Genomic DNA, 21,202 nt, shown 5'->3' on the forward strand with positions numbered 1-21,202 from the left:
CTTGAGGTTACTGTGGAGACAGTGCTGGAGAAAGTGCTCCAGAAGGTGTACCTACGCGATCCATGGCTCAATGCCTATTATCAACCAGGTCAAACACCCTCAAAAAATGAGAGCTAGGCTAGACCCTAACTTTTATTTAAAAACAAGTTCAAGTCACTGCATTTCAGATGTGATGCAATGGCTTTAAGCAAAATGTACTTTTACTCTTACACTACAGTTAAAATACAAAAAAGAAATTGGCATAACTTGAACTCTGTCAAAATATTTTTAACCACTACTTATCAACTATTCCAACACAGTAGCATCCCATAAACACACCCTTGACTAAGACAATTTCCCTCACTTGCTATCTCCTCCAGTCCAGGAGAAGGAAGACTGACAGAATTGATTTAGCAGGTGAGACAAATTCAGGCTTTTGCAGCAGCAAGAGAGGGAGAGCTGTATTTAGCAGCTTCAAACCCAAAACCTCCAAATTCCACAACTGAAAGCAAAACTAAAACCATGCATCTGTTGGAGCCCGACTCCACCCAAACATGCTTCTTTCGTCCAATAGCAAAAAAAAGCTATTTACTCTGCTTTCCATGCAGCAGATACCTCGGCATCAGGTTACAACACCTCTCTTCAAAACAGCCAGGACACACAAATCCCACTTAAAGGCAAATATTGTCATCATGCCACGCAGAAGGGTATTGAGGTCTCATATTTTGCAGATTTTGAGTTTGGTCTGTGTTCTAAAGCTGTGCCTTCTCCACACTAATTTATAGAGACTGCCAAATGCATGCATTACTTCAGAAACCTATTATCCACTTTCTTGTCTATGGCAGCATGAAACAGGTTGAAAGTTTTCAAATAAGAAAAACAAATGGATTGAAAAGCATAGTAGATCAAGGATTCATCCATGGGTGACTCGAAAGATGGATTGTGGAAAGCAAATCCATTCCCGGAGATACTGTGGCTAAAATTGGATACGGAGCAGAAGCACGAAGAGGCAGTACCATTTAGCCGGACAACAGGAGCAGAGTTTTGGGAGGATTTGGTGTAGGTGACCATATCAAATAGAGAGGAAGACTGGTTGCCATCATGACAGATTATGATTTGTGACTATGACTGAGGCTGTTTCAATATGTTAGAAACTATACAAACATTGTTGGAGAGATTCAAAAGTGGTGTGCAAAAAAAATGTGGACTTGAAAGGTGTCATTTCAAAGAGAAAAAGATGGTTGATGCTGGGTTGGTAGTTTACAAGTACAAAGGGGTCAATTTCTTTCGAGACAGGGGATGCTGACACCCGCTTGGAAGGGCAGGCAGATACTACTGCTGGAAAAGAAGCTATTTACAATGTTAGCTGACTCAGGGGCCACAAAGTGGAACCCAACAAATAGTGGGCATGTTGTTTAAGAACTAAGCAGTGGATCTTAGACAAAATAAACTTGGAGAAAGGTTTAAGTGATGTAGAAAAATGGAGGGAGACACAGGCTCAATGCAAGAGGAGAGTGGTGGATGGGGAGGGAAGAAACAACAGAAACAGCTTAACATATGGCCTCAACTATTACAACAAATAAATTAAAAGTGGGGCTGTGAGATAAATAATAGGGAATGGAAGCTGCGGAGTGTTATAATTTCTCTCCAGAATGATCCTGGAGTACTGGGCAGTGCTTATAGATTATTGGGGCTCAGCTGCACTTGCTGTGGACCAAAACTCAGGGACAGTGGTCTCTTGGTCCAAACAGCATACAGACAGTCCTGCCTCCTGCCGTTAGATTTTCTATCATAATATAAAACGCGAGCCCATTTTGCATCATTGTCACAAATCCACTGCAGCTCATCTGCAATCACAGACATTTTGCATCCAATTATGTCTAGGTCTATATCTCTTTTCTGCTTGATCTTCATTTAGCCCTCTGGAACAGACTACTGTAGCTTTTCAACTCTCATCAAACGGCTGAAATACTGACATGTTGTTTCCTGCAGGTCACTTTTTAAGAAATCTTGTTGCTCTAGTTGTTTCAGGTGCTTTTTCATTTGTCATGTGGCCTGAGTACAGAATTTTATACATTAGTCTAAGCATCTGCATTTCAAGTCCTCTATTTTCTTCCCCAGTTTGTAGCACATTGCTCAGCCCTTTGAGGCATACAAGGAAATGCACATAGCAACTTGGAACTATTCGTTTCAGCTTTCTTGTTGTTACTATCTTCACATGTTACCTCTAGTTATTTGTATCCATCTTCTGACTTCAGCATTTTTTTGTGCATCCATAACTGTTTGCATATTTGCACGCATAAAGTAACTTGCAGTGGAATTGATTTGCAAATACAAACACAGGCATTGAGATCTTCCGGATAGATTTTGTACACTTCTTTCTTCGATGAGCCCAAAAGAAGTGTTTTTTTGCCGCAATTAGTCGCACTGTCACCTCAAAGGAAATAATTTGGAAATTCAAACACTTTCCAACACTTCATACATTAAGCGGATAATTCAATATAATGCTCAAGAAATGCTAGATTGTTGGAGGTGCCATCCCTTGGATCAAACTAAATGTAAGCTCTATCAGCCTATTAGGTGGATTTAAAAGAACACAGCAAGGGCAACAAGCTTTTAAGTTGCCCTGGCGGATATTTCCTCATCCATCAATACCATCAAAAGCAGACCAAAATTTACTCATTTGTTGTGGGATTTAGGTGTGCAAATTATCTAACATGTTTACCACATATAAAAAAGTTGATTAACTCATTATATGAGAAGTACGTTGCAACATTCAAAAACATAAGGTACTATGTACAGAAAGGACTTTTATATTGTTTTCATAATCTCAGCCAACTTTAATACACATTACCTTCAAACCATTTTAAAAAGTGTGTACTATATTGAGTCAATATTTAGTATTGCAATGATTATGGTACTGCTGTAGAAATCTAGTGATCACTAGTTCAAATGCCACCAATACAAGTTGTGAAAGTGAATTCACTAAATTTGTGCACTGGTACCACAATGACAATGCAAACTGCTGCATCATTGCAGATATTCAACTGGTTCACTTGAGGCTTAAGAAAGGGAATCACTACTCAGTCTAGCTTAAATGTGATTCTGGCCCGACACATGGTTTACCCTCATCACCTTCAGGATACCATTGATAGAAAATGAAGTCTGGTTTGTGACCACAGGCCATACTAAAAAAATGAAATGGAGTTTGCTCGTTACAGAAAACTCAAATTGGATAATATACAGTAATGTCCAAAAAGTTACAACTGAGTATACAAAGTCAAGCACAAAATATGTTTTATTTATATCTTTAAACAGTTACAATCTGTGATTTGAATGTCACTGACCATGTCAGTGAAACAAAAGTCAGCTATTTAACAGGCAAAGCAATCCAATTGTTCTTAGTGCAAGCATTAGATGTCTGATTTTAGGTTAGATTTTCCATTTTTGCTCATGAAGCATACAGACATAAATATAAACAAAATAAATGCAAGGTACAAATAACAGAGAACAGAAATCTCTTACTACAGGAAGTGTTTTGCCAAGGCAGAAGATTCTGCACAATGTTCTATAAAACTCCAATTCTAACTGAATTGATGGAATATTAAAGGGTATAAACAAAATAATTTAGACATTAACAATTAGAAGTACAGTAACAATACAATTCTTCACAGCTTGGCAGTACAAGACATCTCTGCCTTTCAGCATGTCGTATAAAATATTGCAGGAAAGAAATCAGAGCAATGTACCTTCACGTCTGACTTTGTAAAGTGTCACATCTACCTTGCTTACCTCTCATCTGCCTTTCTGTCCCCAAAGTGTTCCACTTGGTGTTCTATCAATTCAAGTTCTGCATGAGGCTTAACAATACAAAAGTTAAGATTTGATCCCCCTAGCCATCGAGACAAATTATGTTCAAACTAAAGCAACCTGTATGTTGAATAAGTTAGTTTAACTAAACAAAAATCATTCAGTGCTATCTCAGCTACTAACAGACCTTCTAATAAATATTAATTTCTGCCAAATCCATTCATGGTTAAGCATATATAAATAAAGTGTTCATATCATTGAAAAGCGCAGGATAACATAAAAGACATGGCAGTTTGTTGTTTAGTGTTAATACTGTTGGTTTATCAGCAATTTAAACAAAGTTCAATGTTTCTCTAAAACAATACCACAACTTGAGTGAACTTATGTGCAGATGTTTAAACATAGCAGATGAAGATCACATTTTTATTTCTCCTAAATGAATTTAGAATCGGAATTACTCAAGTTATCCCTACAGAAGCAAGTGGATTGTGCAGCAGCTAATTTCTTTTGTATCTGAATTTAAGCCCCTGAAAAAAGGAGACAATTCTAGCAGCATTAATATAGTTACTTCCATGTGACAAAGACAGTCAAGCAACAGATATAAATATTCATTGTTCATGTGCATGTAGCTAAGTTACCAGTAACAGACATCTTGTAAACCTTTAGGCCTTTCATAACTAAACTAAAACATGTCCAACAGACCACAGCAGAAACTTAAAAAAACCTTTTAAATATTTCTTTCCAGTGGAAACTGAAAAGCATAAGTCAAGGCACTGTACTCCTGCAGGGTTATTAAATTTATCTCAATACCCACTCAAGTTAATTAAACCCAGTTTAAGGTTACTAGTGTTAAACGTTCAAAGCAAAATATAAAGTGTCCAAATTGCAAGACAAATGCAACTATCACCCAAGAACTATCTAGCTTTCAGCAACGCTTTGTGAAAATATTTCACAGTGATTGCTCATTGCAATGTATGGCTATGTGCATTAGCAAGCCCACCCTGGCTGCCAATAGTATTCAGCTACAATCAAGTATATTTAATTTTGTATTTATAAAGAAAGCAGTTAAATTAAACTGTTCTCAAAAATGTTCCCTCCCCTTTTCATCACCCCACCCCATGTCCTTATTATCTCAAATTCTTCACAACAAAGCTAGGTAGTCCTCATGTTGGACCCAGATGGGTTTATAACAGGTTTTTGGAGTGGTACCGGAAACATCTGCATGCCTCCTTTGCTAAGAGATGGAAATGAGGATAGTCCTTGAGCACTGAATGCCCCAGGCTGTGAAGTTGGACCTGAGACAGCTGGCCATTGCACACCATAAAGCGGCGCTGGGATCATGCCACCATACTGGCACAGAGGCAGCATGTAAGCAGGTACTGTACCAGGGATAGGAGTAGCTGGCAATCCTGCTGGTAACATTGATTTTCCTGGTGTTAAAGCAGTTGATGTAGGGCATGTCACTGGAGCAGAGAACCTTTTTGTCATCGCTGGGACAGCTATTCCCTAAAGCGAAGAGAAAAAAATTTTACAAATGTACTGGTAAACTAGAACAATGGTGCATCACAAGTAATGTATGGAATAGCTTTCTGAAATAAATGGATTTAAATAATGTATTAAATATACTTCTATGACCATATTACAGAAAACTTTCTTAAAAAAAAAATTGTGACACCACAAGAAAGTAACTGGTTTTCATTACATCCCAGTGATGTTATTTCCTTCGTTTACAGGATGTAGGTATTGATGATGAGACTACATCTATTGCTGATGCCTAATTGCCTTTCAGCCACCCCATATTGTGCTTTAATCTATAACTGGTGCAGTTATACCTACGCTGCTGGCAGGAAAGGCATTCCAAGATCTCAAGCAGTGGCAGTAAAGAAACAGCAACATAGTTCCAAATCAGGATGGTGTGTGGCTTGGAGGGGTGCCTGCAAGTGGGGAAGTCCTTGTTCTTTTAGATGATAACTGTCATGAATGTGCAGCAACTCAAAGTGCGTACACAGCTATCATTGTGCATTTGTGGCAGAATGAATGAATATTTAAGTAAGCAGGTGGAATCCATTTAATCAAAATGTTTTGTTGTGGATAGTGTCAAGCTTCAAGAACGTGTTGAAGCCTCACTCATTCAGTCAGACGGCAAGTATTCCATACATCGGATTTAAATGTTGTAGTTGGTGGACACCTTCAGAGGAATCAAGAGGACAGATGCATCTGCAACAGGCTGACTGATGAGGAGTGGGCCAAGTAAGTTTACCTGTCTTGTTGGTTTAGCAAAGGCAGAGTCTAGGACAAGCGTCTTTCAGGACATAGCAAATAGTGGTGCTACTTTTCCACTCTTTGTTGCTGACAATGAAGTTTGCCATATAGACTACAATCAGTGCTGTTGTCACCACTCGTACTTCTTTCATGTGGTGAGTCTGAATTCATCAGTGGTGGGATGGTGAGAGAATGGGGAGTTGACCGGATGCCAAAAACAGCTTCAAGTCAACATTTAAACAGCATTGCATTCTAACACTCTGAAGTCTTAATTAATAAGGCAACTACTCTCAAAATTATACAAATGATATCCAGCTTTATTAATTGAACAAATACGGGAAGAACGTACAAACACCAGGTGTTGCATACCATGCAGGATTCCAAATTCATTGTCTGAGCAACTGAACTAAATGTGGTACTAGAAGCCTTAAGGAGAAATGTAAACAAAAAAAATAAACAAACTCAAATGAGTTGCAAGCATGCCTTGTGACTTCCCAGAATTAATCGCTTAAAACTGTACAGTGTAGTATTATTTAGCCTGTTACGTTTAAAGAAATTCCTGCCTTTGTGGTGTAATCAATTATCAATGTAATCACACACAACTAATTCAAAGCACACGTTCTTATTACTTACATCAGGCTGGGATGGTTTTTGCCTAGGCTCCGTATCAAATCTATGCTGGGGCTGCTTTAACTTGTTTAAAGAAGGTTTGAACTGTGCAGCTCCAACTGTTTCCTTTGTCCAATCATCTACAAGCTTGTGCAAGTCATCTGTAAAAGTTCCCTTCTTGTTGTTACTGTTATTGGTTTGATTTTGTTGTTGAGGTGGCTGATGACGTTGGGGCTGGTGCTGATGCAGTTGCAGAATCTGCTGCACTGACTGATTTGCACTGTTGCTACTTGAAGATCCTAAAAAAAACATTGATTTTGCAAGTTTAGCCTGTTCATTTTTTTTGTTTTAAAGTGCAACTGTAAATAAATATTAATCCACTAAAAAGGAGGAAAAAATTGATACAAATAAAATCTAACAAAAACCATTATATAAAACAAACATAAGCAGAGACACATGGATTTGTACTTCAAGAAAATCAAGTCACCAATGATATGCCACCTAAAAGGTAACACACCTTCCAGGTAATTACAGGAACCGTTATATTTTTGGATAGAAATTAACTCATGCAATTTTACAGTATAAAACAGAGAAAGAAAATTGGATAGTTACTACTGCGATCTTTGCCTAGACATAGCCGTTTCAGAGTGGACCCTACAATGTAAAATGACAAGACAGAGTTAGGCCTTAAAACATTTTAAATAGCTCTGATGGAAATGCTCTGCTGATGCAATACAAAACTAATGTGATCAATTAATCAGTGATTCACACATTAAAAAATTAACAGGTTCATCCTGTTGCCCATGTTTTTTAAAAAGATAAAAGAACAAGATATAATAAAAGCCAACATGCAGCCACACCAGGAGAAGATCCATCAGTAACCTCTGGGAGACAAAGAATGGTCGTCCACAATAATAAGTATATTTTCCCTTTCTGGTATTAAAATTTCATACACGATGCACAGGATGCATCACTTTACTTCCTCCCCTTTAAATGGTTTGTAATATAGCATTCTATTGCCAAAGGGGAAAAACTGTATTTCAATGTTGTTATCCTTTCAAATGTATGTCTTGTGTATAAAAGATATATGTTGCATTTTAAAAAGTACTACATTTTGTAAAATTGAAATTCATGCGCACATATATTAAGTGGGAAATACGAATTTTGTGAACATTGGAGTGAGCAACATTTCATTAATTGGAACAAAATGATTATGTCCCCGTGGAATGGAAAAATAAGTGCTAATTACTAAATTGGACATAGGGAATAGATTAAATGCCACAAAAATAAAGGCTAATTTACACTGTCAAATTGAAGAATAATCTGGTCTGGCTGAATGTAAACTGTTACACTTGTTATTCCTATAAAGATACATTGTTCTGCAGGTCTGCGGCCATTAAATACCACGGGATAGAGGGCACACCACATTGCTTATAATTTTAAAACTGCAACCTAACATGGAAAAAAATTAAAATATTGAGATTTAAATTCAAATACTATTCTGACATTATGTCCTGAGCTGTCTTTTTAATTTTTCATCCAACTTGCTCAGAGATGTTGTTACACAGCTCTGGAGTAGATAAGACATGAACTCAAACCTTCTGGCCTAGAGATAGAGACACTATCATGCACCACAAAGGTGTCAAACTGAGCTGTCTTTAAATATCCCCTAATAAACTTGTTTGGAGGGATTCTCTCTCACTTTTGGAGCAGGTAGGACTTTAAATTAGCCTTCCTAGTTCAGAGGTAGGGACACTATCAATGTACCACAAGAAACCCAAACTGAAATGCCTATATTTAAATTAATATAAAAATAAAACAATTGTATACTCGTGAAAGCATTAGTAGATTACCCCATTCCCCTCTGAGTGCATTCATTTTTCCTCTATCTCATAGGTTCAATGTGAGAAAATATATTAAGGTGGCAAAGAAATATTATTGCTTTAAAACAAGAAAATATTAGGATTGTTTGAGGTTGTTGACTTGTTTGCCAAGCTGGTTTGTTTTTGTTCAGACATTTCATCACCATGCTAGATGACATCATCAGTGGACCGTCCAATGAAGTGACGTTATTCTACTTCGCTTGGAATTTATACTGTCTGGTCTGTTATGGTGAGTACTGTCATTTCCGATTTTGATCAAATATGGGGTCCAATTCTATACGTTTGTTGATTGAAGTACGAGTGGAAAGCCATGCCTCTAGGAATTCCTGCGTATGTCTATGTTTGGCTTGGGCTACTATAGTTACCTTGTCCCAGTTAAGTTATTGGGATCCACTGTCTGAATAGACCGATATTAAGGAGAGTTTGTTGTACCATTCTGCTGCTACCTGATGTTCATGTATTCTGAGGCTAGTTTCCTTCCTGTCTGTCCAATGTAATGTTTGTGGCAGTTGTTGCATGGTATTTTCTAAGCAACATTCGTTCTGCATGTTGTGGGAATGAGGTCTTTAATCCTTCTAAGTGTTTGTTGTTGAGTGGCTGTGGCCACCATGATTCCTAGTGGTCTTAGAAGTCTTGCTGTGAGTTCAGAACTGTTGTCAAGAACAAATCGGAACTGACAAGACTCCTAAAACCACTAGGAATCATGGTAGCTCACAAGCCCACAGTCACTCTACAACAAACACTTACAAGAATTAAAGACCCCATTCCCACTACATGCAGAACAAACGTAATTTAGAAGATACCATGCAACAACTGCCACAAATATTACATCAGACAGACAGGAAGGAAATTAGCCTTTGAATACATGAACATCAACTAGCAGCAAAACAGCAGGAAGGCCTCTACTTAATATCGGTATGTTCAGACAATGGACCCCATCAATTTAACTGGGACAAGGTAACTGTAGTTGCATAAGCCAAACATTGACACACCGGAAATCCTAGAGGCATGGCTTTCCACCTATACTTCAATCAACAAACATATAGAATTGAACCCCACATACAAATCCATACAGATCAAAATCAGGAATGACAGTACTCACCATAACAGACTGGACAGTATAAATCCCAAGCAGAGTAGAATAACATTGCTTCATTGGACGCTTCACTGATTATGTCACCTAGCATGGTGGCTGAAATGTCCGAACAAAAACAAGCCAGCTCAGCAAGTCAACAACCTCACCCACAACCCGAGCTACAGATCTTTGCCAAAACTTTATGATCATTTTGCACAATTTACCTGTGAATTAATAACTACTACAAAGCCACTGAGTGATATATAGCATGGCTGGAAAAGCAATGTTGGAAATCCTTAACCAAATCAATACATAAAACCATCAAGGTAATAGAATTCAGGTGGATTTTAATAAGAAACCTAGTGATGTTCAGCAAACCATATTTTCCTATATAAAATAAAAACAGTTCACATTTTCTTGCAAATTTTAGCCAATGAAAACTTGATTTACAATATTAGGAGGAAAAACTGCATCACAGACACATCCTGTTTGCACTTCAAAATACATTTGCATCAACTCTTAAATAACCACCATGTTAAGAAATTCAAATGAATTTCAATAGTTGTTTTCTGAAAAGAGTATTTAGTTTTTCTTTGGTAGGGATGGTGGGAAGCAAGAGAACATCTGCATAAGGGTTTCAAACTTTGTGAAGTGGAAGGTTTCCTACATTTAGTGTCAATTTGTCTATGTAAGCAGAGAAAAAAAGAAGACAGATCAGCTAGGAGAGGACATCATGGTGCAAAAGGGTTATTAATCATGTAGTTACTTTCAATTGTGTGTAATTGGAAGCATTAACTAACAGAGTAGAGACCATCTTTTATAATATCTCAGAATTTTGTGAAAAAAAAAAACTTAACTTGCATACTAAAACTAAAAAGATGTCCAATATCATCCAGAATGATCTACACCAAATTAACAAATAGACTAAGAAATTAGAGAAGTAATATGTGGATATATTTAACATACTAGTAAAGGAAAACTGAAAGGTTTATGCAATGTAACAGTGTGAAGCTGGATGAACACAGCAGGCCAAGCAGCATCTCAGGAGCACAAAAGCTGACTTCTCTGATGAAGGGTCTAGGCCCGAAACGTCAGCTTTTGTGCTCCTGAGATGCTGCTTGGCCTGCTGTATTCATCCAGCTCCACACTTTGTTATTTTGGATTCTCCAGCATCTGCAGTTCCCATTTTCTCTGATCACAGTTTATGCAATGGATCATGAACAAATATTTAAATCCATAAATAAGTTGGTCAATTAGTAGCACAGAACTTGTGCACTATTAGAAAAAAAGCATGCAGCTGAAGCATTTTGTCTATCAGGGCAGACTCAAGATTGACAAATTTCAAGGGGAACAACAATTTTTATAGAAAAGGATACTTGAGGTCAGGAAGTTGACTCTGGTTGATCAAGGCACTGAAATGGTGAATGCACAAGGAAACTGTTGTCCCCTGTTTTTGTTTATTTCAAATAACTTCCAGTTCTTGAACATGTTCATCTTGACTGCAGAGGACAGGCCCCCAGCTATGAACGTACATAGTTTCTAACAGGCAAATCCAAGCATTATGCCTCTTTTGAAGTTTCATATATTGATATGCAGTGATCTGTACTATGCATCCAAAGTAAGCATATATGCAGGCACAGCCCCTTTTGAAAATGTGAGGGACAATAAGATCCTACTGTATGCTCCATGGCAATATCTTGCCCAGAGCTAACATGCCAACCAATCAGCATCCTTTTCTCATGCAGTATAAATTGCTGCTCCCTTTGAAATTTGGCATTCTTGAGTTTGATCTGATGAGTGTAAGAAAAAAATTCAACAGCTTTTTGCCCCCAGAAATATTCAGCTCAAATACTGGTGTCCTTCAAAAGTATCTGTAGTAATGCACTTTTTTCAAATGGAACAGACAGAACAGATAAAATATGTTAGAGTAGTAGAACTGTACAGCATGGAAACAGAACCCCCTGCACAACTTGTCCATGCCAACCAGATAGTCTAAATTAATCTAGTCCCATTTGCCAGCATTTGGCGCTTTAAACCCTTCCTATGTACCCATCCAGATGTCTTTTAAATGGTGCAATTGTACCTGACTCCTCCACATCCTCTGGCATCTCCTTCCGTACATGCACCACCCTCTGCTTGAAAAAGTTGCCCCTTATTTGCCTTTTAAATCTTTCCCCTCTCACCTTAAACCTATGCCATCTCGTTTTGGATTCTCCCATCGGGGAAAAAGACAACGGTTATTCAGCCTATCCATGTCCCTGAAGATTTTATAAACCTCTAAGGTCACGCCTCAGACACTGCTACTTGAGGGAAAATAGCCCCAGCCTATTCAGCCTCTCCCTTTAGCTCAAGCTATATCAGGCAACATCCTCGTAAATCTTTCCTGAACCCTTTCCAGTTTCATAATATCCTTCCTGTAGCGGGGAAAACAGAATTGCATGCAGTATTCCAAAAGTGGCCTAACCAACATCCTGAACAGCTGCAACATGACCTCCCAAGTCCTATACTCAATGCACTGACCAATAAAGGCAAGCATACCAAATGCCTGCTTCAAAATCCTATCTACCTGTAACTCTCTATATATTGACAGAATATAATTTACATGCGTAAGTAACAAAGCTATCCTGTTTTAGTTCACGTAGATAGACATTTTATATCTAGCAACATGGATCACAATTCAAAAATCACATGCTGCCACAGATCCAAAGTTTACCACAATTAGTTTAAGACTTATAGCCAAAAGCAATGGAAGTGGTAGTGACCTACAAATGAATGACAAAGCTGTAAGAACTACTGGTTTATCTGTTATCAATATGACTTTATGACAACATAATTTTTGAAAATTCTCAGCTCACATCTGATTTTGGCAATAATCTAATGATTAAATTATAATAACAATCTTTGCATTCATATATTTTCATACCACTAGCAACACTATTTTTAAAATAATCCGTGGAAGGATGAACAGAAAAAATGGCCAAAACAGTTCAAGAATTTGTACCAGCAGCATGGTGAATAGGGTGCACAGAAGGCTACAGCTAGCAGACCTGAAACTGGAATAACATGCAAGCCTGGGAGATGTAGATATGACAAAGCCACGGAGTGATCTGAAGAAAAATGGATTTTTATTTCAATGTGTTAAAGTGGCCAGTTTAGAGGTCGGGAATGAGGAAATGGACAGACAGGAGTTAAATGGAGTTGAGCAAAGGAACAGGTGAAAAAAAGATGAGTGATGTAAACCTTTGAACAAGCTGGAAATTTAGGGTCTTGAATATTGAAAAGATTGCAAAATGGATGCTGCAGAAGCCTGGTCCAGAAGTACAAAAAAAGGGATGTATTTCATCTTATCTGAGAATTCAATTTGTCTCAATAAATGGTAGCGATCAGAAGAACATGCTAGCCCCATAAGCCATTTTGTAGATTTATTGTCAATGTAGTGTTAAGTATAATTTGTAACTAAATAGGACAAGAAAATAGTACTGCAAACTGTAAAATGGACATTGCCGATAAGAGAATGTATTTATGCAAATGAGCTAACCCCAAGTGCTTTATGATTCATAACTAATAAAAAGGGATGTATTATCTACCTATAGAACTGCTAAACAATTTTGCTCTATCAGATGTTTGCCCAAATGTGATAGTATATCTATCAGGATTTGGTTACAGGCATGTTGTGCCAATAGGATATATGGCCCAGAAACAAGCGATTTTGCCCAAAAGATCCATGTATTTATATTCCATTTGAGCCTGCTCCAGTGATTACCTATCTAAATCTAACTTGGAGTTAATTACTCAGTGAAATGTTTCCCTTTAAATGCATTTATATTATTAGCTTCAAACGTTCTCTGTGGTAGCAAGTTCCAAATTCGCACCACACTTTGGCAAGAAAGTTTCTTCCAGATTTCTTACTGGATTTCTTGATTATTTAGATGGCTTCCAGTTAAGAGAAAACATCAAATGCAATCACAAGTGATCAATTCAACCTGGGCTTTACAAGGTTCTGCAAGTTGAAATTCAGGTATTGAGGAATTCAGTTGACAGAATAATTCAACATCACAGATTAATGTTATCCATTTTCTTATACAGACAACTGAAATTATCTGATAGCTAATACAGACAGTATTATCAGTTATTTGAAAATGCATGCAACAGACCAAATGTAAATGGTTATGGAAAAGTCATGCCAACAAGGCAATTCTCGTTACAATTGCTGCAGCTGACAGAATCTGTTCTTAAACATGCAAAAATTCTATATCTTCAAAGCCAGCAATCTAGCATGAAATTTCTCTTCAACTTCCTACCAGAACTTGCCCACCACTCGAATGAGCAATCCTCTTAATATGAAGTAGTTGAGATGAGATTTATATGGAGCATAAACGACAGCATAGATCTGGTAGACCCAAGGCCTGTTTCTGTGCTAAAAGTTCATGACATTCATTGGCGTTTTCCACAAAGGCTGATAGTTCTGAACACCAGGTCCAATTTGGCTAGAATGCCTATACTCAATTTCTGTTCAGTCAAAGTTTCCCAAATCATTGTTTTGGTTAACAAAGATGAACTGAGATGTTTATATGCCCCTGATCTACCGCACAACAGGTCTTTGACCCCAAAATATTTTTAAAACTATCAACATCTTGTTCAGCAAAAATGGTCCTTATTTATTAGTTCTGTTATCCCAGGCCTTTGAAAAAAATCTGTAAAAAGGTATTTACAAATCTGTAGAAGGGTAATTTCTCTGTCTCAAGGTCCAAGTTGTGCCTACTAGAAAGTTTTAACTGCAAAATAATTAAAAATCTTCACTGAGCCAATTAGAAGATTGCATGCCACATTTACAATAATGCAATTTGACAAAATACTCCTTTGATTTGGTTTCACTGCAACTACCAAGGAGCCAGGATCTGGCATAATTTCTAAGGCAAACTGGCCAATTCAAGCTTCATGATCAGTAGTTTACGATGTTAAATGGGGAGCAATATTTTTGCATGTTTTATTACTGCATTCATGCAATTGCAGGTTTACTCATGATACATTGCTAGATATTGGTTGAGTTGTAAATATTAAATGACATACCAATCAGTGGGCGAAAAAATGGCAGTTCAGAGGCACTGGAGCAGTGGATCATGAATAATAACCTGATTAACTGGTAGCACTCCTATCTTCCAGTGTAAAAATTAAGGGAATGCAGCTCCTTCTACAAGTGCCAATTTTCAGATTGAACACTGAAAAGAAATCTAATCTGTCTGTGAAAGGTTCTTCCAGTGATGTGGCTAATATGTCTTTCAAACATGGAAAACAGATTACCTAGTTATTTATTCATTTCTTTCATTTGGCATCTTGCCGGTTGTATATTACTTGTTTTTTTTGCCCATAGAGAATGGCCAGAAGTTGCAAGAAATTCGTTAGTTGTGCAGTGTGTTGGAAGGTACAACAGATGAGAAAAGATGCTACATAGATATGACTGCTTCATGGTCATTTAAACTAGAGTAATGCAATATTCCAGTAGTGAAGTGCACAACTGTGACCATAAATTAATGGAATAAGGCAGGCCATGCAGATTATTGTGAATGGTAGCGATCACCAGGAAAATGCTGTTTGTGTCAGAAATGCAACCTATCTGCAACCTACAAAGTACAGCTCAGTCACCATCTAAGTTAATCTTCAGTAGTCCCCACTACTCATCAGAGAAACATGCAAAAAGTGGTATCACATTTGTTTATTCCAATGTGACTCTGATTTTGTCAAGATTTTGATTTTCTACCTTCTTAAACATTTATTCAACGATATTGCTGGTTATGGCTGAATAGTTTCACACATTATGTTGTCAACTGAAATTTAGCTGGAAGTAATAGAAGTATCTCCAAATGACTAGTCTGGAAATTAACAATCAAGGAAAACCACGATATTTAATACTTACATAGAACTGATGTAAAGTAAATATGTCTTGCTTCTTCCATCTTCAACAAGCAAGATACACTCGTTCCTAGCAAGACTTATTTTCATATATTTCAAAACTTTATTCAGTTGTTTTAGGTATCTTTGTGCACAGACATAGTTGACTAGCCTTCACTACTTCTATACTCTGTTCTTTCAGGAAGCTGGGAATACATTCACTATACTGTGGTATTTGTTTCTATCTGCAGGATTACATGTCATAGAATTAATACAGCTTCTTTACAGACTATCAATATCAGCAAAAACCACCGAGGGCATTTAATGTTGCAGAGTGCATTCTATTCACTGTATTAAACCATACAGCGAATTTTATGTAACCATATTCAAAGCCCTATCTTTGTTGTTTCGAAGCAAAAGACATTCAAAAATGTCGATATGCTTGCAACATCTTTTCTTCTTACAAGAAACTTGCAAAGAAGGAAGCCAATATGAAGAGGGCTATGGTTTTTTTAAAAAAATTATATGAAGGCCATCTATCCCGAGAAATTGTACAAAATCCGGGTAAGTTTAGGAAAAGGAATTTCAGGAAGTCATTTAACACGGGTGAGAGGGCAAAGGGATGGCTGGTGAAGGGCTTACTATTAAGTAGAAGTACAACTGAGCTATAAACTTTTAAATCATTTTTCAGTTTCAAGCTTATGGACCTCCTGACTAACACAACATTGTTCACAAGGATCAAGAAGCTAGTAAGAGGTTGTCTCACTGCATGAGGCAATTCCAGCAAATCTGGGTCGTTAAGGATTCAATCTTCCATCTGGAAGGATTGCGGAACAAGGGTGGACAATCACTGCAGTTGAAAGCACTAGTGGCAGCTGCACTGGAAACATTTGGCAGAGAGATGACAAGCAGATACATTTACAGAAATGTTTCTATAGAGAATGTCATGGTATCACTATTCACAATCCAAGAAAGGTGGCACATTTGAATCAGTCAAGAAATATTGTCAAGGACAGTAATAAGGCAAGAACTCTGAGAACTCTCAGTTCTGCAATAGTTTCTGCACATGCAGATACACTTCAACAACTGTATGAGCGCTCAAATGAAGTTTATCATTTTTCTCCGGGCTAGTGACAAGATAACAAGCCAAAACGTACAGATTCTCAGAGTAATGTTTGACTTCTACGAAGACAGCTAGTAGAGCTGCAAACAATCCAAAGAAAACCTCCAAAAATCTCTAACATTCTGTTTTTCTTCCCCAAGGCGGCATCAGGTGGCAATTTTTGGAGGGGTTGTGTGGAGGACAGACAGAGAGAGGAAAAAGGAGGACAGAGAAAAGATTTGTGGCTTTCACAAAAGTCTCAATTATATTTGAAGAGTAAGCCATGTCTCTAGGTACTAGGTTTGCATTCTGCCTCACTTTCCATATACGTGGAATTCACGATTTCCAGGTGATGTCATTAATGCCACACATAGGCTCAGGAAAAACAAAACTAATGTTGTGCGGCTATCATACGTTATCTGAATATTGAATGGACAACTACTTGCTTAAGAAAGGACACAACCTACACATACCCAAATAACAACGTGGGTAGAATATAGGTGCCATTTATTCAAGGGAAGTGACAATTCAAAATTGACATCATTTTTCATCAGCGTCACATTCCATTTCCAATTTTGAAGCACACTGCTTTGTAACAGGAAAGGAGACAATTTTAGTGATGGGATTGTAAACCATCAGAGATGTGGCTTGTTGGCACCTGTTGCACAGAAGCTTAGTAAAATCACTTTTGTTCAAGACTGCTGTCCAGAAATTACTATGAAGCTGAAGATGTTGTTCCATCAACTAGCAACAGTTAATATCAAATCTCAAGATAATTTATTTCAACATGCTCCTCTAATTGTGGCCAAGTCAGTTAACCTGCTATGACACATGGTCCACAATGACTATATACAGATGTCACTTCTCCCACTTATGACTGACTTTTCACGATCATGATCTACTTCAACTGTATGTTTATCAATGGCAGAAATTCATATTGCAAAGTTGACTGAACTATGGTAAATAAGACAATAAAACCTGTGCATTAAAATCTGCTATTCTGCTTCACCAGATAAATTTGACACTGTCACTTTAGGTACAAAACAATAATGTGGGAATCAAGTAAATCTGATGATCAATGCAAATGCACAAACCTAATGATACATCAGATGTCATCCCAATCCATACTCCACAGAGTGACTAATGTTCAAGTCAAAGTTAATTTTCATTCCAATATTCTTTTGAGCTTTTCCAGGAATTAGACAGAAAAGAAGGTTCTACTAGGAGATATAACTGCACACCATGTTCTTTATACCCTGGTCCAATCCAACCATGGGAAATCCAAGTATTTTGATGATTATTGCTTGCAAACAAAAATTAGTCCATGATGAAAATCAAGATTATTCAAACGGAGCCATATTAAGAGACCCTGAGCTTGGCATCATCTGTCTCTGAACAAAATATCCTGATTTGGAACGTTGACTAGAAGTTGAGGTTGGTTGGCTCGCTGAGCTGGTTTGTTGTTTTGCAGACGTTTCGTTACCGTCCTTGGTAACATCCTCAATGCAGCCTCCGATGAAGGTCAGTGTGTCTTCCTGACCGGTTTTTAAACTCTGGGGTCCATTTAGATGGGTTGCCTCACTTCTGGGTTTCCTTCATAGTGGAATATATATGGAGTCGAGTTCAATGTGTTTATTAATAGCATGCTTCGTGGAGTGCCATGCTTCCAGGAATTCTCGTGCTTGTCTCTGCCTAACCTTTCCCAAGATCATGGTGTTGCCCCAGTCAAAGCGGTGGTTCTCCTTATCCATGTGGATTGAGATGAGTGAGTATTGGTCGTGTCTTTTTGTTGCCAGTTGGTGTCCAGGTACTCTTGTTGTTAGCTTCCTTCGTGTTTGTCCAATGTAGTGTTTCTCACAGTTTCTGCCCACAAGCCCACGTCAACCCTATGACAATTGCTCACCCGAACTAAAACATCCACTCCCAGCCGTGGACGGGACCAATGTCATCTACAAGGTTCCCTGCAGAGACTGCGAGAAACACTACAACGGAGAAACAGGAAGGAAACTGACAACAAGATTACATGAATACCAACTGGCTACAAAAAGACACGACCAATACTCACTCATCTCAATCCACATGGGCAAGGAGAACCACTGCTTCGACTGGGGCAACACCAAGATCCTGGGACAGGCTAGGCAGAGACAAGCACAAGAATTCCCAGGAGCACGCAACTCCATGAAGCATGCTATTAATAAACACGTTGAACGCGACACCAGATATATTCCACTATGAAGGAAACCCGGAAGTGAGTCAATCCATCTCAACGGACCCCAGAGTTTAAAAACCGGGCGGGAAAACACACCGATGCTTCATTGGACGCTACACTGAGGATGTTACCAAGCACGGTAACTAAACGTCTGCAAAACAACAAACCAGCATGGTGACCCAACCAACCTCAACACCCACAACCTGAGCTACAGATCTATTCCAAAACCTTATTGACGAGAATGCTCATGATCATCTTAAGGTTGAGGTTTGTGCAATTATGTTGCTATGGGGTAAGGAGCTAAATATCAACGGAGACACAATTATGGATAGCTGAAGCACAGCACCACAACAGAATAGCAGCAGGTAGAATTAATTAAGGTAAGCCCTTGCTCTTCAACTCGTCAACATACTTCAAAGTAATCTTACTGGGAAAGGTGCATGGCTCATAGCTGTTGAGAAACATGACAAAGCTTCCGATTCAACTAATATGCTAATTAAAACTGTTTTAAATTATTCATCGTTAATGGAATATTTTTAAAAAAGATTCATACAAATAGAAACATTCTTCCTGTGATTAAAAATTACTTGATGCTGTAAAATAACTTTTTAAAAAAAAACTTACCTGTGCCAATTAATTATTTTCCAGAAGCCATCCCAAGACCACGAGGGTTTTTTCTTGGGGGGGGGGGGGGGGGGGGAAAGAATGGGGGGGCGTGGGTTAACCTTGCACTCGGGTTTATACTGCTTTGGTGCATATAACTTATGACGTGGTATGCCGGATTTTGTATCCAGTACCCTCTGGACCTCAGGGATAAGCCAGGCTTTGTAAATCATTTGTTTTTAGTAAATGAACACCATCTTCTTTGCAGTTACTGTATTTACATTTTTCTTCACGTGAATAGAAACAAATAATAAAAAGAGTGCAAAAGATTAGTTGTGAAGTTTAGGTGAAATTAGCAATTAAGATTAATTGTAATAAAAGCGGCAACATTGTCGGAAGTAGTCAAATAGGACCCATGAACATGGAAGGTCAAGTTAATAAATCATGAAGGATTCCAACGTAGGGTTATAAAACCCGAAATATTAAAGTGATTTTCCTCTCTCCAGGGATGCTGTTTGACCAGGTGGTCTCTGGTTTTGTTTCACGTTTGTTGCATCTACAGTATTTTGCTTTTGTATTAAAAGCTCTCTTTTCATCTACAACTCCCGAATTGGTATTGGCTCTCATCAGATTGCAGTTATTAGGTAAATTACCTTGACTAGTTCAGTTTTGTTGGCAATGTTAGTGGGGTGAATTTATACTGCAGAACATTAGTAAAACTGCCTATAGTATAGGAAAATTCCAAACATCAAACTGAAATGACTATGAAATGAATTACTTTTGGGAACAATCTTCTCCTGCACTGGATACATAAATATTTACATGATCAAAAAGTTCACAACAAAACCACAATTCATGACTGACTGTAGTAAATAAGGCTTTCAAAGCTAATTAACAATTTAACAAGAAGGTCAATCTTTGTTCTGAACTTAGTGGTTTCAAAATTTTATCCACATTTCTTCCTTGAAAATAAAAACATTACAAAATATTTATCATTTTACATAACTTAAATGGCCTTCAGCACCTGATCAGGACAATATATCTTTATATATTCAAAACAGCACAAAGATAAAATGTTCATTGTTTGAAATAAATTGTTGAACGAAACAGACTTTATTCCAAGAAAACTGCATAAATCATAGTACACAAAATGGAGTATAAAACTGTGTGCTCAGAGTGAAGCTTATAAGTTACCGTTTATACCTTTCTACATTCTAAATAAATTTAGCAAGTCACTAATCAATACATTTGGAAAAAGTTATTTCTTCAAAAATGTGAATGCTGAAAAGAATATTGGCAGGAATATTATGAGACAAACTGCCTCCACCTTGAAGAGTTATAAGAATACTATTCTAGAGGAACCTTTTGCACTAATACTTTACACTTCAATCAAGTTGTAGAGATATCCACTATTCTATACAGGTTGGCCATTTGAAAATATATCCTACTTGAATAGGTTTTTAAATTTTAAATTTCAAATTTCCATTTCCTTGTAATATTCTTCATCAGTCATTTAAGGAGGCAATCAGTCCTTTGTTTAAATTTTAATCAATTTAACAAATGGAATTTCAAACAAATCATCTGGTGTTCAGCTAATAGAGTTATAGAAATACTAGCTGAGCATTCAAGCATGAAGAGCTAACAAAAATAAAGTCAAATGATCAAATGTTGCAGCGCTAGCTCAACTGCTGGTCTAACTTCAGGATGTTATTGCGTGCAGTCTTAACATCCACACTCCTGAATCATTGGATCTTAATTGGTGCTGAGTGTGACAGGTTGGA

The 21,202-nt window shown here is 37.6% G+C and overlaps 1 protein-coding gene across 5 annotated transcripts in view; it reads right to left on the bottom strand.

The window, feature by feature from the left end:
* Positions 1-3,311: 3,311 nt before the first annotated feature.
* Positions 3,312-21,202, bottom strand: part of wnk2 (WNK lysine deficient protein kinase 2) — a 181,715-nt gene continuing 163,824 nt past the window's right edge. For all 5 annotated transcript variants that reach the window (XM_059649864.1, XM_048547623.2, XM_048547620.2 and 2 more), the window contains 3 exons: positions 7,273-7,314; positions 6,685-6,959; positions 3,312-5,295 (listed from right to left, as the gene is read on the bottom strand). In XM_059649864.1, the coding sequence (XP_059505847.1) occupies positions 4,942-5,295; positions 6,685-6,959; positions 7,273-7,314 (671 nt within the window). In that variant the 3' untranslated portion in view covers positions 3,312-4,941. The remainder of the gene's footprint in view (positions 5,296-6,684; positions 6,960-7,272; positions 7,315-21,202) is intronic.

The sequence above is a fragment of the Stegostoma tigrinum genome, chromosome 11 (assembly GCF_030684315.1).
Source record: "Stegostoma tigrinum isolate sSteTig4 chromosome 11, sSteTig4.hap1, whole genome shotgun sequence".
In the NCBI taxonomy this organism is placed as follows: domain Eukaryota; kingdom Metazoa; phylum Chordata; class Chondrichthyes; order Orectolobiformes; family Stegostomatidae; genus Stegostoma; species Stegostoma tigrinum.